The 13,533-nt window shown below is 39.7% G+C and overlaps 1 protein-coding gene across 1 annotated transcript; it reads right to left on the reverse strand.

Moving 5' to 3' along the window:
- Positions 1-2,398: 2,398 nt before the first annotated feature.
- On the reverse strand, positions 2,399-5,956 carry LOC148733067 (neurexin-4-like). Its single transcript, XM_088758742.1, has 4 exons — positions 5,690-5,956; positions 5,077-5,327; positions 4,603-4,714; positions 2,399-3,485 (listed from the first exon to the last, which is right to left on the reverse strand). The coding sequence occupies exons 1-4, from the start codon at positions 5,787-5,789 to the stop codon at positions 2,863-2,865; spliced, it is 1,086 nt and encodes a 361-aa protein (XP_088614868.1). The 5' UTR covers positions 5,790-5,956; the 3' UTR covers positions 2,399-2,862.
- Positions 5,957-13,533: the final 7,577 nt, after the last annotated feature.

Here is a 13,533-nt window from a genome sequence, read left to right on the forward strand (position 1 = left end):
ATCTTTCTGTACAGGTAAGAAATTCTTGACTACGACCAAGTCTAATGTACTCTTCAAGAGCAAAGCATAGAGCTGCCAAATGTTTACATGATGCAAGTGGTGGCTTACCAGCTGGACAAGGATTACAGTTTCCATATATTATATCACCAGAACTGTCTACTGTCATTTGGATCTTATATTTTAGAGTTTTTTTCATCTCAGGTAAGCATTCGCATTGGATAAAATACTTGCCATCCTCATTCGCAACCTTAATATTCTGGACGTGACCATGTCTGAAAAGACCAAAAGCTTTGCAGTTTAAGCTTTTATAGTCTTTATTACTTTCATCGTCTCTTGCACGCCTAGTAATAAAGTAGCTCATCATATTTGCAATAGAAAACTCTGGCAGTTTGTTGCATTTTTTCAATTCGGTCCACGTTGTTGAAGGCAGGAAATTTTGTATATCTTTCCCTGTTGGCTCCTCGTTAGCATTTGCCGCATTTTCCTTTAAGTTCTCGTTCGATTCTCCTGACAGATGCATCCATTTTTCAGTAAAATTCGCGTCCCAGCCATTCTTAATATAGCTTACGACCCTGAAAAACAAAGATGGTTTTAATTACCGTCTAAAACTATCCTCAAAATATCAATGATATTTTAATTATTTTTACGTACCTTTGAACCAGTTCTCGTTTGTTTCCATCCGCAGAAGCACTCCCGTTTTTTGAGGTTCCTACTCGATAGGACCACCATGATCTTAAGACCTGTTTAGTAATGTTTCGGGGACAATTACCATTCAACAACTGTAGTTTCTCTTCAGCCGAAAAAAAAGCATATTTCGGCTGTGATTCCTCGTGGGTTTCCATATCTTTCCTATGATTTAGTTCTTGAAATATTTCTTGACCCAATAGCCTCGTTCCCGTGTGATGACTGCTGAATCGCTGGCTCAGACGTAATAACAGCTATTGAGCACTGCAATCAGCCTCTTTTGTGATTAAAAGCCTATCGATCTCTTCAGAGCCATTAGGGGCCTGTACCTGATCGATGCATTGGAACGAAAAATCGTCCAGGGTGTGTGGGGTTTTGTTAAAGTGTATCGCTACTTCACAAGTTGTTTTGTTTGTGAGCATATCAGATTTGTGATTTCGAAATCTAACTTTAAAGTCGGTAGTAGTAGATCCCACGTATTGCAGGCGACATCTCTTGCAAGAAGCCAAGTAAATCACATTTTTACAATCACAGGAAAGTCTAGAGTAAATGGTGTAATTTTTGCCCGTCTGAGAGCTGAGAAATTATTTAGATTCAACAAAGAAATTCTGACAGAGATCGCATCTTTTCCTATCGCATGTAAAGCAGCCATTGTTATGAGGATTGGTTTGTCTCTCCCTGCCAGTTTTAAAACGAGATGGTGCTAACAATTCTTTGAGATTTTTCGATCGACGAAAAGATGGCATGATAGAACTTCGAGGAAAAAGTTCTTTCAATTTGGGGTTAAATTGCAGAATAAACAAATGCTTTCTGATTATGTTGCCTACGTCGGGCAAGTTAGGATTAAATGTAATAACAAATGGAAATAGTTTCTTCGTTTCTTTTCCACGAGTCCTGAGTAATTATTTCTGGGGATGGTGGAGTCTTTCGAGAATTGTTTAGAAACTAATTTAAAAGGGTAACCCTGGTTAACAAGGTACTCTTTGTACTCAGCTGTTCTCTCGGAAAAAAATACTTCTTCAGAGCAATTTCTTTTCATTCTTGTGGCTACTCCAAAAGGAATAGCTTTGAAAACGTGCTTAGGATGGCAGCTGGAAGACGGAAGGTATAAATGGCTATCTGTAGGTTTGGAATAGACGTCTGTCCTGATAAATCCATCGATAAGATATAAAGTAAGATCAAGTACGTGAAGCTCACGCTCAGAAAAAACTAGCTCAAACTTAATAGTAGGATATAGAGAATATATGTAATCAGTAAATTTATGTAGGACAGGAAGGCCCTGCTGCCATAGATCAAATACATCGTCTCGATATCGCCATCATAAGGACGGCTTTATCGGACCAGAAAACTTAGCTTTGTGATTAATTTCGCCCATGGCTATATCGGCATAGCTACAAGCATTCTTCGGAGCCATAGCTGTGCCATGGATGTGAAGAAAGAAATTCTCTTTAAAAACAGAATGGTTGCTTTTCAAAGAAATTTTACGGCTTCTAAAATACAAGTCGTGGATGGAAATTTGTTTTCTCTACTCAAAGCCCTCCTTACTGCAGTGAGGCCGAGTTTGTTATCGATGTTAGGGAACATTGAAACCACGTCCCACTAGACCATTAAGGTGCCAGTTGGAAATGGACCGCTTGTGTTAAGATGTTCTATTTTGTTAAGCAGGTCTCTTGGTTATTATTATTCGCCTCAGCCTTCGGCTTCGGCTGATAACACTTAACTCGACCTTGATTATTCCGGATATCACAAAAACCTCATCCAATAATTGTTTAAAAATGGTTAAAATCACAGCGTAGCTAGTCAATGCAGAGGTTTTACTCTAGCTCACGAAGTTTACAATATCTTGACAGTTCAGTGATATATTTCAGTACATGTTTTGTCACATCTATATTCTTTATACAGGCCCTCATTCAAATCATCTTGCAGCTGAACTGGGCCAGCATTGTTAAATGTTGCCGGTAAATAAATAAATGAAATAACTGAAAAGGGTAGTGCGAGTTACCTTTACTCATCATTAAATTATCGTTGTAAGATTCCTCTTGTAATATTGCCACGCGAAATAATTTGTAAAAAACTATTAAATAGAACATTCATAAGAATCACTGACTGTCTTGCAATAGTTGTCATAATTTTTTATTAGACGGTATGATTTGAATTGGTTAACGATTTCGTTATTCCTTACAACCAGGCGATTATATAACACTTAAACTTTCCCAAGGTATGGTAACCCTTCTCGTCAAATTGTTCTGGTTTGTCAAAATCTGTGTCTCCGAACCTCAACTGCTTAACTGGCAGATGTGTCTTGCTAGTAAGAACACCACTATCTTCACGCCATACATTGTCATACATATGACAGTTACCTTGCATACTGGTTTGTGCGCACGTGTTGTTCATTCCGCAAGCGCACTTGTGACTGCCACGTGCTGCACCACTCCAGTAGGTCATTACATCAGAATCACGTGAAACCCAAAAGCCATCTTTCAATGTAGAACCAAGACACTCGTACTTAATGAACTGCTCGCACTGCTGGGAAACGTTGACGAGACTCACCAATTTAGAGATGCTCGCTCCTTTATAGGATATATTTCGTGAGTAGGATCCCGGGTATGTGTAATTGTCTACCAATGTCCTGTTTTCGCTGTCGTGACTTATGACAGTCACGCCAACTCTGTCTTTGTCACTCATGTCACAGGTGACGAGGAAAGGCAAAAATCCTCCTTCACCATCAGGATCTATCAGAAAGATTCCGCTTTTCGCTTTCGGATCGAGCTTCCTTGAGTCACTGCAAGATCTTGATAATACTGTGAAAAGAAATAAACCTTAACGTGCGAAGTTTCCCAAGCTCTCTAAGGAAGTTTTTAGTTAAAAAGATCAAGAAAGATATCAACCCAGCCATCTGAACTCTCACAGTTCCCCTCTACCCTTTGGAGTGTTGGTTAGTATCAGAAAACTGAGAAACATATCCCTGGGATGGGGGATTACGTATTATGAACTAGCAAGAGGGGCCATAGTGCACCCTATCTCGTAGGAACAAACTTGAGCCTGAAAAAGTTTCTCTTAAAGGGCCCATTTTATCGTTGCAAACGAATATGCTTTTCCTATGGAGGGCGAAGTGATCGCTTCAATAACTATCTCACATTTCTAATGAATTATTATCTTTTGTCTCACAATTAAAAAACGATTAAGTCACCTTATTACATTACTCACAGCGCCCGTGTGCAAGATAAAGCGAATCCCGTGTTCTGATTGGCTACTCGAGCGGGCAAGATGATCCTATCTTGCCTGCTCAGAATTGCTCACATTGATCCTGCGCTACATAAACATACAACTAGAACTACGTTTGTAATTCTTGGACAATTTCGGCGATGGAAACGCAAAACGTGGCAGAGGATAGTCGAAATAGTAGAACAGAAACGACTCTCGTGAGTTTGATGTGTTACAAACACAGTTGGCTTTTATTCCCGGCTCTCGAAGTAAGCAAGTCAATCTTACTCTTAATAAAGCAAACTAATGTTTTTGCAATATAATAAATCATTTATTAACCAAGCTTTTTCGGTCAAGAAGGCTGGATATTAGCCTCGTTCTTTTTTTACATTTTCATGGACCTAAACTTTGCCTCGGTCCATAAGAATGCAGATGAACTCGGCAAACATCTAGCCATCTTGACCGCGAGCTTGGTTAATAAAGCAAATGTATAGTCACGCGTCAGTGACAAATGCTAGCTGATTCTATTTGACATGCTTATCATTTTCAGCTTGATTTCAAGTGCAAACAACTTTCTTCGTGGTTTTAGCTATGAGAACTTATAGGTAGATGACTTTTTGTGTCCATCAACAAAATTTACTTCTGTTTTGAGAATATATGTTGATCACAGATCAGGCACAACTAGATTTTCAAAATCACAGAAATTTACAGTACCACTGCAATTTGCTCCAGCATATCCAGGAACACAAACGCATCGAAACCCTTTGCTGGTGAAACCAACTTGGCAAGTTTCGTTATTGACACAAGGGCCGCTACTACAGGGATTCTGTTCAAAAGGGAAAAAACAACGCACTGATTAAAAAAGGAGAGAACACCTTTCTCATTTATTTATAGTCACCACACTTGAATAAAAATTTACAAGAAAGCATGATAAACCAGGTTGAATTACAATAATGCTAATGGCCAGGCTTATACATGTATAAGGTTGGGTTTCCTCCCAAAAAAACAAAAACTCTTATTAATGTACAGCATCGAAGAAGTGTAGGTGTGAGGCCAGATTCAGATCAAGGTGGGGACGATGAAGCAACAAATAAAAATGCTAGTCTAAAATTGTAAAGCGCTGAGCAAGTGTTCGACTTTAATTCTTCTCATTCCAAACATAACTTTAAGTTTAAGAGAAGCATTTACCTCAATCGCCAGGTAGTAAGCATCCACTTCTTCAAAGGTTAGTTCACTTTTATCAACCGTGGCGTTATTCAACTCACAGTTGTAATTTCCTCCGTCTAAAGGTTTCACATCTATGGAGACACAGTTAGTCTCCATATAACACATCGTGCGACAGCTCCCCTCACTGAGGACCTCACTACTCCTAATCACATGCCCCTCAATTGCCCTTTTTGCCATCGGTTCCTCAAATAGGATAATGCGAGACTCGTCAGCTGCAAAAAAGCAAAAAATAAAGAACAAAAAAAGAAGAAAATTAAGGAAAACTTACAACCAAGGTTTTTAAAACCATTTGACGAAACGTCTGTATTAGCCGTTGTTGTTTCTTTTCTCTCAAACAGTCAACAATGAACATCTGCAGGATGTATCATTTGTAGATTTAAAATACGGCATAGGCATGAACTATAACTCTCAATTTTTAGCTTAGAGTATACGAACGAATAAAAAAGACGAGCCAATTAAAAAAAAAATCAAAATTCGTAAGGATTTCTCGACGACGAGTAAAATAAGCGAAAGAAACCATTACTTTATAAACAAAGTTGCTAATATGGCATTGCTTCCAATGGTTTGTCTCTACCTGTGCAGCCTCCACAAAAGAGGAACACGATTCCGGAGAAAATGACAAAATCAGAGACGATTAACGGCGTCTCTCGGTCAAATCTATACAAAGATGCCATTTCAATATTCTCTAAGGTTGAATCAGTCACAACTGGAAAGCGCCAACGTAAATGAAGGTTTCAGCTTCCTTTTTGCACGAATGATGACTTCAACTAATTATAACAGCTTGGCGGACTACTGTTATTGTTTTGGTGAAGCCCCGCAAACCGCTTCTAGAGAAGTTTAATTTTTTTAACCATATGCCACTGGGTTATGGACAGTTGTATACACGCCCACACTTAACCTCTTTGGTATTCATCTTCTCATGATCCGAACTAATTCATAGGTTTCAATTTTGATGCTACTCAAATAAGAGAAGGCATGCGTTACATCGCCTCGGTAAATTATCAATGAATTCCTGATTCTAATTTCCTGTCGAGCACCTAACTAGAACTTTCCAAAACGGAGTGTTTGACGAGTGGCAGGGATGCTGGAACACGATTATTACTTTTAAGACGGTTGACAATTTGCTTCGCCGCCGTAAATTTCCTTTCCAAAGGAAAACGGCCTCCCGCGATCGAAACAATCCATGTGATTATAATTTTTATTGAGTGCAAGTTCGCATTCAAAAAAATAACAAACACGTCTTGTATCGCATGACGCCAATGTCCTCCGATCGTGAAACAGGTTACTCCGTTCCACGAACTAAGTTAGCACATGAGAAAATTATGAAAACATTCTGGTCCTAAAATGAATCGAAAACCTCCCTCAACAAGGCAAAACGAATGATAACTCAAGGGGAAGGGGGGGGGGGGGGGGGGTGGATTTTTTTTTTCACAAATGCCTCCTGACTGAATGTCCTGAATATCGCAGTCTCAGGTAATCTCGAAAATTGACGTTTTGCCATTTATCTCAATTTGTGTAAGGTGTCATTGACAAAGCTAGGAAAAGCAACTGCCGTTTGTTTCGCAGGAAAGCTCGACCCTCCAACTGTTTTGCATCTTTTCATTAGACTCTTCAACTAATTGAAAGAAGCAGGTGATAAACAAATTGTGACCACCATTTTCACCGTAACTAACATGATGCTTTCGGAATTTATGCTTCTCCCCATCATGATGACCAGGACATATGGGACGAACATTGAAGTTTAAAATATGACCAATTTCGAAAAGGAACTAATTTTACCCAGGTTAGCAGAGCATCTAATAGCGAAATTCTATTTTTTTTTTTCTGCTCTTTTATAATTTTTTTTAATGAATGAGACACGAACGGCCCCTCTCGCCTTTTGAATTTGAAAATAAACCTCTTTGCGCCCCTCTTCTCGCGCGTGTTTCATCTCCCGCGTCTCACATTGCCTCCGCTCGCTGAAACACGCAAGACATAAAACACCACGCCTATTCTGTAGGCTTTCCCGAATTTTCACGGAAGAAACTTTAAGTCTCTCGTTACCCAGTAATCAGGTCCCTCAAATTTTATTTTGAGGGGACCTCAATTTTTACATTTGTCCACCTTTGTTTCATTTTCGCTGTTGTGACCTATTACTTTCACGCCAACACCATCCTTGTCAGTCATGTTACAGGTGACATTAAACGGTATCAGTCCTCCTTTACCATCACAATCTATGAAATAAGGGCCGGTTTTAACTGTTGGGTCGAGCGTCTTTACTTCGCTGCAAGACTTGGCTAGCATCACAAAGAGAGGATTTCGGTTAGACTGTAGCCGGTTAAGTTTCGTCAGCAGTCGAACCCGTGTTTCCCTATTACCGTTGGAAACCAATTATTTTTCAGGCTTCTTTAAAGCAATCATTTCATGAATAGCCCATTTCCGAACTACCCTTGGCCTCTCTTTTAAACGAGGCCTGGTGCTCAACCATTCTTGTGAAAATGAGTTTAATTTGCATGTGAATGAAAACTTATAATCATATGAAAGGATGAGCACCAGGACTCGTTTTGAAAATGAGGCCAAGGTAATTCGGAAATGGGCTATTGCAGCTTATACGCGAAGTCGTTTCTTTACATGCATATCATTAACGCTTCAAATATTATTTGTTTTATTTAAATTAACCTATAAACCGCAATGAAAATGCCTTTTCCTACACCGATGTATTTAAGCGTTTCTTTTCGTGTAAAACTTATCGTGTGTTCTGTAACAGAGAAATTAATGTGACAATACCATTAAAGCATCTTATTGAAGGGAATCCAATGGTGCAGATGCAGCGAAAACCTTTCCTTGTGAATCCAACTTGAAAGGTAGTACCATCATAGCATGGATTGTTACGACAGGGATTCTACAAAGAATTAAATTTTATGATTTATTAGTCAAACATCTATAAAGAACTACAAAGCTAAGTTCACACAGCAATCAAGTGGACAATCAGACATGGTTTGATGATACTCTGGTTTAAAGATTTAATGAATGTAACCGAAATTACAATTCATCGACCCAACGTTTCGACACATACATACATACATGCATACATACATACTTACATACATACATACATACATACATACATACATACATACATACATACATACATACATACATAGGTTAGTTGACCACCCCCCACGAGGGCTTTTCAGGGCCAATTCCCACCCATCCCAGTCCAGGGAGGACATCCACGACACAGTAATCTCGTGCGGGGGAAATTAACGTCTCCTACCCCCTAACCCTGCAGGAGACGGGGCCTACGGTTTATTCGTAGAAGACTAGAATATTTATCCATTTCTTGATTATAGAAAGGTAGCAGTTTCTCCTCATTTATTTTTAGACCATGGGGCTCGAACCCTCGACCTACCGCACAACACAATCCGGCGCTCTAACCAATTGAGCTAACACTCCTGTCTAGCGCCTTCATCAGGGGTGATCCGTGATCGTTGCAACAAGAGGCCCTTCTACATGCTCACTAATCAGCTGCCCTTTTTTCTGACGAGGTGTAAACAGGCGTCAGGTAGTAAGCCGCCATCATCACGATTTAAAGGAACGTGGGCGGAGTTGATATGCCAAACTTCCAAACAAAGGCGCTGGTGGTAGTGGTGAGCGGCGATTACTGGTGATAATTTTAGAATTATCACATCCAATTGTAGGACTAGTTAGGCATGCGTATACTCCAACAAAGCTGAATTTCTCTTTTTTACAAAAGAAGATCGCTTTCTGATGCTCTTTCAAACGTGTACCAAACTGACGTTTTGTTTGTCCGATATGCTCGTGATAACAGTCATTGCACGGAATAGAATAAATAGCATCGGTTCGTTGTTCCTTCGTAACGGGATCCTTTGGTTTGGAAACAATATGCCCCAAAGTCTGAAAGGTTTTTGAGCGACTTTAATGGTGTTGCGGCTATTAAAAATTCTCTTCATGGGTTCCCTGACACCCTGGATGTAAGGAATAACAGCAAAACCAGTCGCTGGTTCCTTTTCCTCAGGAGTGTCACTAGTCGTAGCTGGTTTCTGGCAGTTACGGAGATATGTTTTGGTATAGTCATTTGCCTTTAAGACATCGGAAACATTATTTCTCTCCTCGACCTTGAAATCAAGTGAAGACGATAGACATTCAGCCCTCCTGAAAAAAGTAGTCGCCGCTGTAGAGGAGAGCATTTCTCAACTTAGCGACGACCATGAGCATTCGGTACGAGCAGAAGTAAGCAGCATACTTAGGCGAGCTAAACTTCCTCCCAAAAACATTCAAAAGGATGTTTTCAATGCGCTGATAACTCTTAAAAAGGATCCGGACAGGCTCGTATTATCTGCTGCGAGTGACAAGGGTAATTGGGTTGTATGTGTGCAGAGCGAAACAGGGGAAAGTAGAAACGTGTTTATCGTGAACCGACGCACACCGACAAATATCTCGCTTTTGACTCTCACCACCCTATTTGCCGTTAAAAGTCCGTAGCTAGAACTTTACCCAGGAGTGTCGAAACGTTCCGTCGACGAATTGTAATTTCGTTACCGTGATTTATTAAATCTTTAAACCAGAGTATCATCAAACCTTTTACCTTGTTCTCGTTGGCTGTAGAGATTAGTCATGTTCTGCTTTAAAAAACCCAGTCGGAAGTGCCCTATAAACGACTTTGCTCAATTCAAGGAAAATATTGTCTCCACTTGACAGAAAATTTCGGGGCTAAGTATACCTTCCAGGTCCTCCTCCCTTTTTCCTGGGAAATTTCTCTTGATTTTTACTTTTTCCTTCACATTTTCTTCAATGTACACAGCTAGAAAACGGTGATCGTAATACGCAACAGGTTTACCTTAACAGCCAGATAGTAGGCGGTCTCCCAGTTTTCCAGGAAGGTTACGTCAGCTGTGGCATTTTTTAACTCACATTAGTATTTTCCACCTTGCGAACGTCTCACATTGATAGAGAGACAGTTAGGCTCCATGCAACACATCAGACGACAGCTTCCTTCATTAGGTACCTCCTCATTCCAGATCACGTGCCCCTTGATTGCTTTATTTGCAATCGGCTCCTCGAACGAGACAATGCGGCATTCGTCACCTGTCGAGCACAAGTGAAAGTTTGCAAGTTCTTTGTTTAGCGTCATGATACATTTCAAGCTGAATTTTCCTCTCTATTGAAGCTATGATAATTATTAGGAACAATTCTTTATCTAATTTATTTAAGAGAAGTTTTTCCACGGACTTTATTTCTGATCACGAGAAAGTTTATTGGCAAAGACCTTCCTCCTTTTCGTCTTGGAGTATGAAGATGTTGAATGTTTCCCGGAAAAACGCCTTGTTTTATCATTTAATCGTATCTTCTACTTAGTTTATTTCCTTATCATTCAGCCCGAGTGTGACCCGGGGGGAATGGAAGACACGCCACTGAAATACATCACCTATGTTTCAACGTAATTTTCCGAAGCTTTGCAACATTTTCGTCACATTTGGCTTTCCTCAGTATCTTGGATGAAGACATATTGTTAAAATGTATAGTATCACCACCGACTGCAGCCAGAGCTTTGAAAAAATGACTATCAACTTTAAGGAGGGGGGCATTGAGGTCTATTAGAAACCGCAAAACAGTAGGAAAAAAATCATTCGAAACCGCAGGGCTGCAGAACCGCAGAGCCGCAGAACCGCAGAACCGCAGGGCCGCAGAACCGCAGGGCCGCAGAACCGCAGGGCCGCAGAACCGCAGGGCCGCAGAACCGCAGGGCCGCAGAACTGCAGGGCCGCAGAACCGCAGGGCCGCAGAACCGCAGGGCCGCAGAACCGCAGGGCCGTAGAACCGCAGGGCCGCAGAACCGCAGGGCCGCAGAATCGCAGAACCGCAAAACCGCAAATTCTTTAGAAGCCGAAAGCCACATGCAAAATCGTCAAAACCGATAAATTTTCGCATCCCAGTGATCCGATACAGTATTGACAAGTGGATCATGGCTGTTCCAGATCAGTGGAGGCGCATAGCTGCCGTTCAGATCGAAGATAAACCGGAACCCAAATAGTAAAACTGAAAACCGCATCGAATGTCAAATCCGAAAACCAGTCAGTATTTTTGAGGAAAACCGAAAACCAAACGCTAAAACAAAAAGAATCTGCAAACTTCAATGAACACTGAAACCGAAAAACCAAAGGTTTTTGGTACAAAAACCGAAAAACTGAAATAAAAAATAGCTAAAACAGCAAAACCGAAAACCCCCTCTTCTGTAAGGTAGCTTGGCTTGCAGGCAATTGTGGCGCTTCATGTCAAACAGATAACTTGAAAGGAGTCGCTTGAATGTTTTGCAAAACTCTTATCTGCTTGCTTACTGCATAATTCATCCAAGCTTTGAAAATAAGTCTTTTGATCAATTTGCCGCATACGTTAGGTCTTACTGTGATGTGCTTTCCTTCTGGGCTTTCTTAGACAATAATAATTGTGAAGTTGAATGTAAATGGTAAAGATAATAAGGGAAAAAAATTCATTAATAACTCTTTAACTGCATTCTAATCGTAAGACTTCTCCACGGTGGCTAACATTGTACGTGATTGTCAGGTATTTAGTAAATAATTATGAATCGATGTTAGTGGTAACAATCGGTAACTGACATTTCCATGTTGGATGGTCTGGATAAAATTTTTTTCTCAGTGTTTAATTTTGACGTTAGGGTATTTGAAATTTGTCTTAGTACTCGTTTCGATGTGACAAAAACATGGTGACAATTAGTTTTCTAATTTACCAGCTCACGGCAGCTGATCTCACGTGTAACCTTGCGAGAGAATGGTAAATAAATTTCTAACACGAAAAATTCAGGCAATACAACCAAGTACAGACCTACTTTACTACTTGTAAAACTTAACACATCCTGTAACGATATATAAAAATAATGACACTCCAAATTATTCTAGATTTACACTCACCAGTGCAAGCAAAAACTGTTGCCAGCCTGATTCATATCAAAAGAGAAAGGATAAAACAGAAATTTGTCGCTCCATTCTTAAAATAGGCCCAAAGTCTGATTCTTGTGGATATTCTCATTGACGCTGTTAAACCAGTATGCACAACATATGGAAGGAGTTAAATTAGAGCAGGTGCTGAATACACACTCGAGTTAAAGACGAAATTCTAATCGAAACATCTTCGAGGCAAACAATGTTCTCTACTTCCAGTGAAAGTCAAATAGAAGGTTTATCTATCTTCATTATTCATAGAGCTATATAAACTTATTAAAGCTGTTAGCGAACGAGGCTTTTAAGGAATTAATCTATTTATAAGCTCGTTTACCGAAATTAGTGCTATCCCCAAATGTGCTCAAATTATGAGTAGCTTAGGCTGTCATTAAAATTATCTCCTTGTATGACATGTAGTGACAGTGTCAAGTTAAAGAGTGCATAGCAGTTTTCTGTCGAATTTCTAGTCATCAGAATAAGTATGATTGGTGACTGAGCAAACAACGCCATCGAAGGCAACGAGAACACTGACGACGCATGAAATAATTGGCTGCGCAGAAGGCCTGCACGTAAATTATAAAACTCTTTACATCTGCTATCATTCCACTCCAAACAATAATCTTAGAACGACTAATTTTTTGTGGTCCAAATGGAAAGATGTAAAAAATTCTTCGTCTCATATTTGGTATCATGCTAGTTAGAAAACAAAGCGATGATAGCGACGGTTGACACTTTGATAAAAAAAATCATATTTATCCTAAATCGACATTTCAATCGGCTTTGCTATCAAATTTGTTAAGGTGCCTATCCAGGAAACGGCCAGAGAATTTACAACGATTTCAAATGCGCCTGCCGGTGTTTTGTTTTCATTGTTGAGTAGTTAATAAAAGTGCTGTTCCTAAGCAACAGTATGCATGCACCATGTTGCTGTTACAACACTTGTGATGCCGCCAGCGTCATACATTTCGTTGACTTCATATTGTTATTACGCGCTGCTCCTGAGATAGGTGTTCTCATTTCCAGACCTGTGAAGGAAAGATACACACATTCCAACATCCAAGTCTCAGTTTTTTTTAAAATAAGATAGATTATTTTGGATAACGATAGAAATTAAAATGTGCATACCTCAACAATTAAAATCAGCCTGTGATTTTTTTCCCTCGGATATTGCGCAAACCGAAGTTAAAGGTTCAATAGAGCCACGCGAGTACTTTCTAAAATACGCCACACATGTTTAATAGACAAAAATAGATTCCGATGGAAAATGTGGTTTTTCGATGGAATAGGCAAATTTCTATTCGTAACACCTTCCAACGGAGGTAAGATTACTGAAAGTCATAAAACTCAAAATATTAAATTGGGTTGATAAGGTAAACTTTTTTCCGTCTTATCTTGATCGAGGCCGAAAATCTCATTGTAATGTCTAAATGAGATTCATGATCAAAGGAATAACTGAAAT

This window comes from Stylophora pistillata, chromosome 4, assembly GCF_964205215.1.
Source record: "Stylophora pistillata chromosome 4, jaStyPist1.2, whole genome shotgun sequence".
Lineage (NCBI taxonomy): Eukaryota > Metazoa > Cnidaria > Anthozoa > Scleractinia > Pocilloporidae > Stylophora > Stylophora pistillata.

What these genes read in the sequence shown, in the direction of transcription:
- LOC148733067 (XM_088758742.1), bottom strand. Translation starts at nt 5,789, where the DNA reads ATGGCATCTTTGTATAGATTTGACCGAGAGACGCCGTTAATCGTCTCT. An exon ending in CTTACTACCTGGCGATTGAG is followed by an intron (nt 4,715 to 5,076) that starts GTAAATGCTTCT and finishes CCTTTTGAACAG; the next exon opens with AATCCCTGTAGTAGCGGCCC. An exon ending in TGCTGGAGCAAATTGCAGTG is followed by an intron (nt 3,486 to 4,602) that starts GTACTGTAAATT and finishes TTCTTTTCACAG; the next exon opens with TATTATCAAGATCTTGCAGT.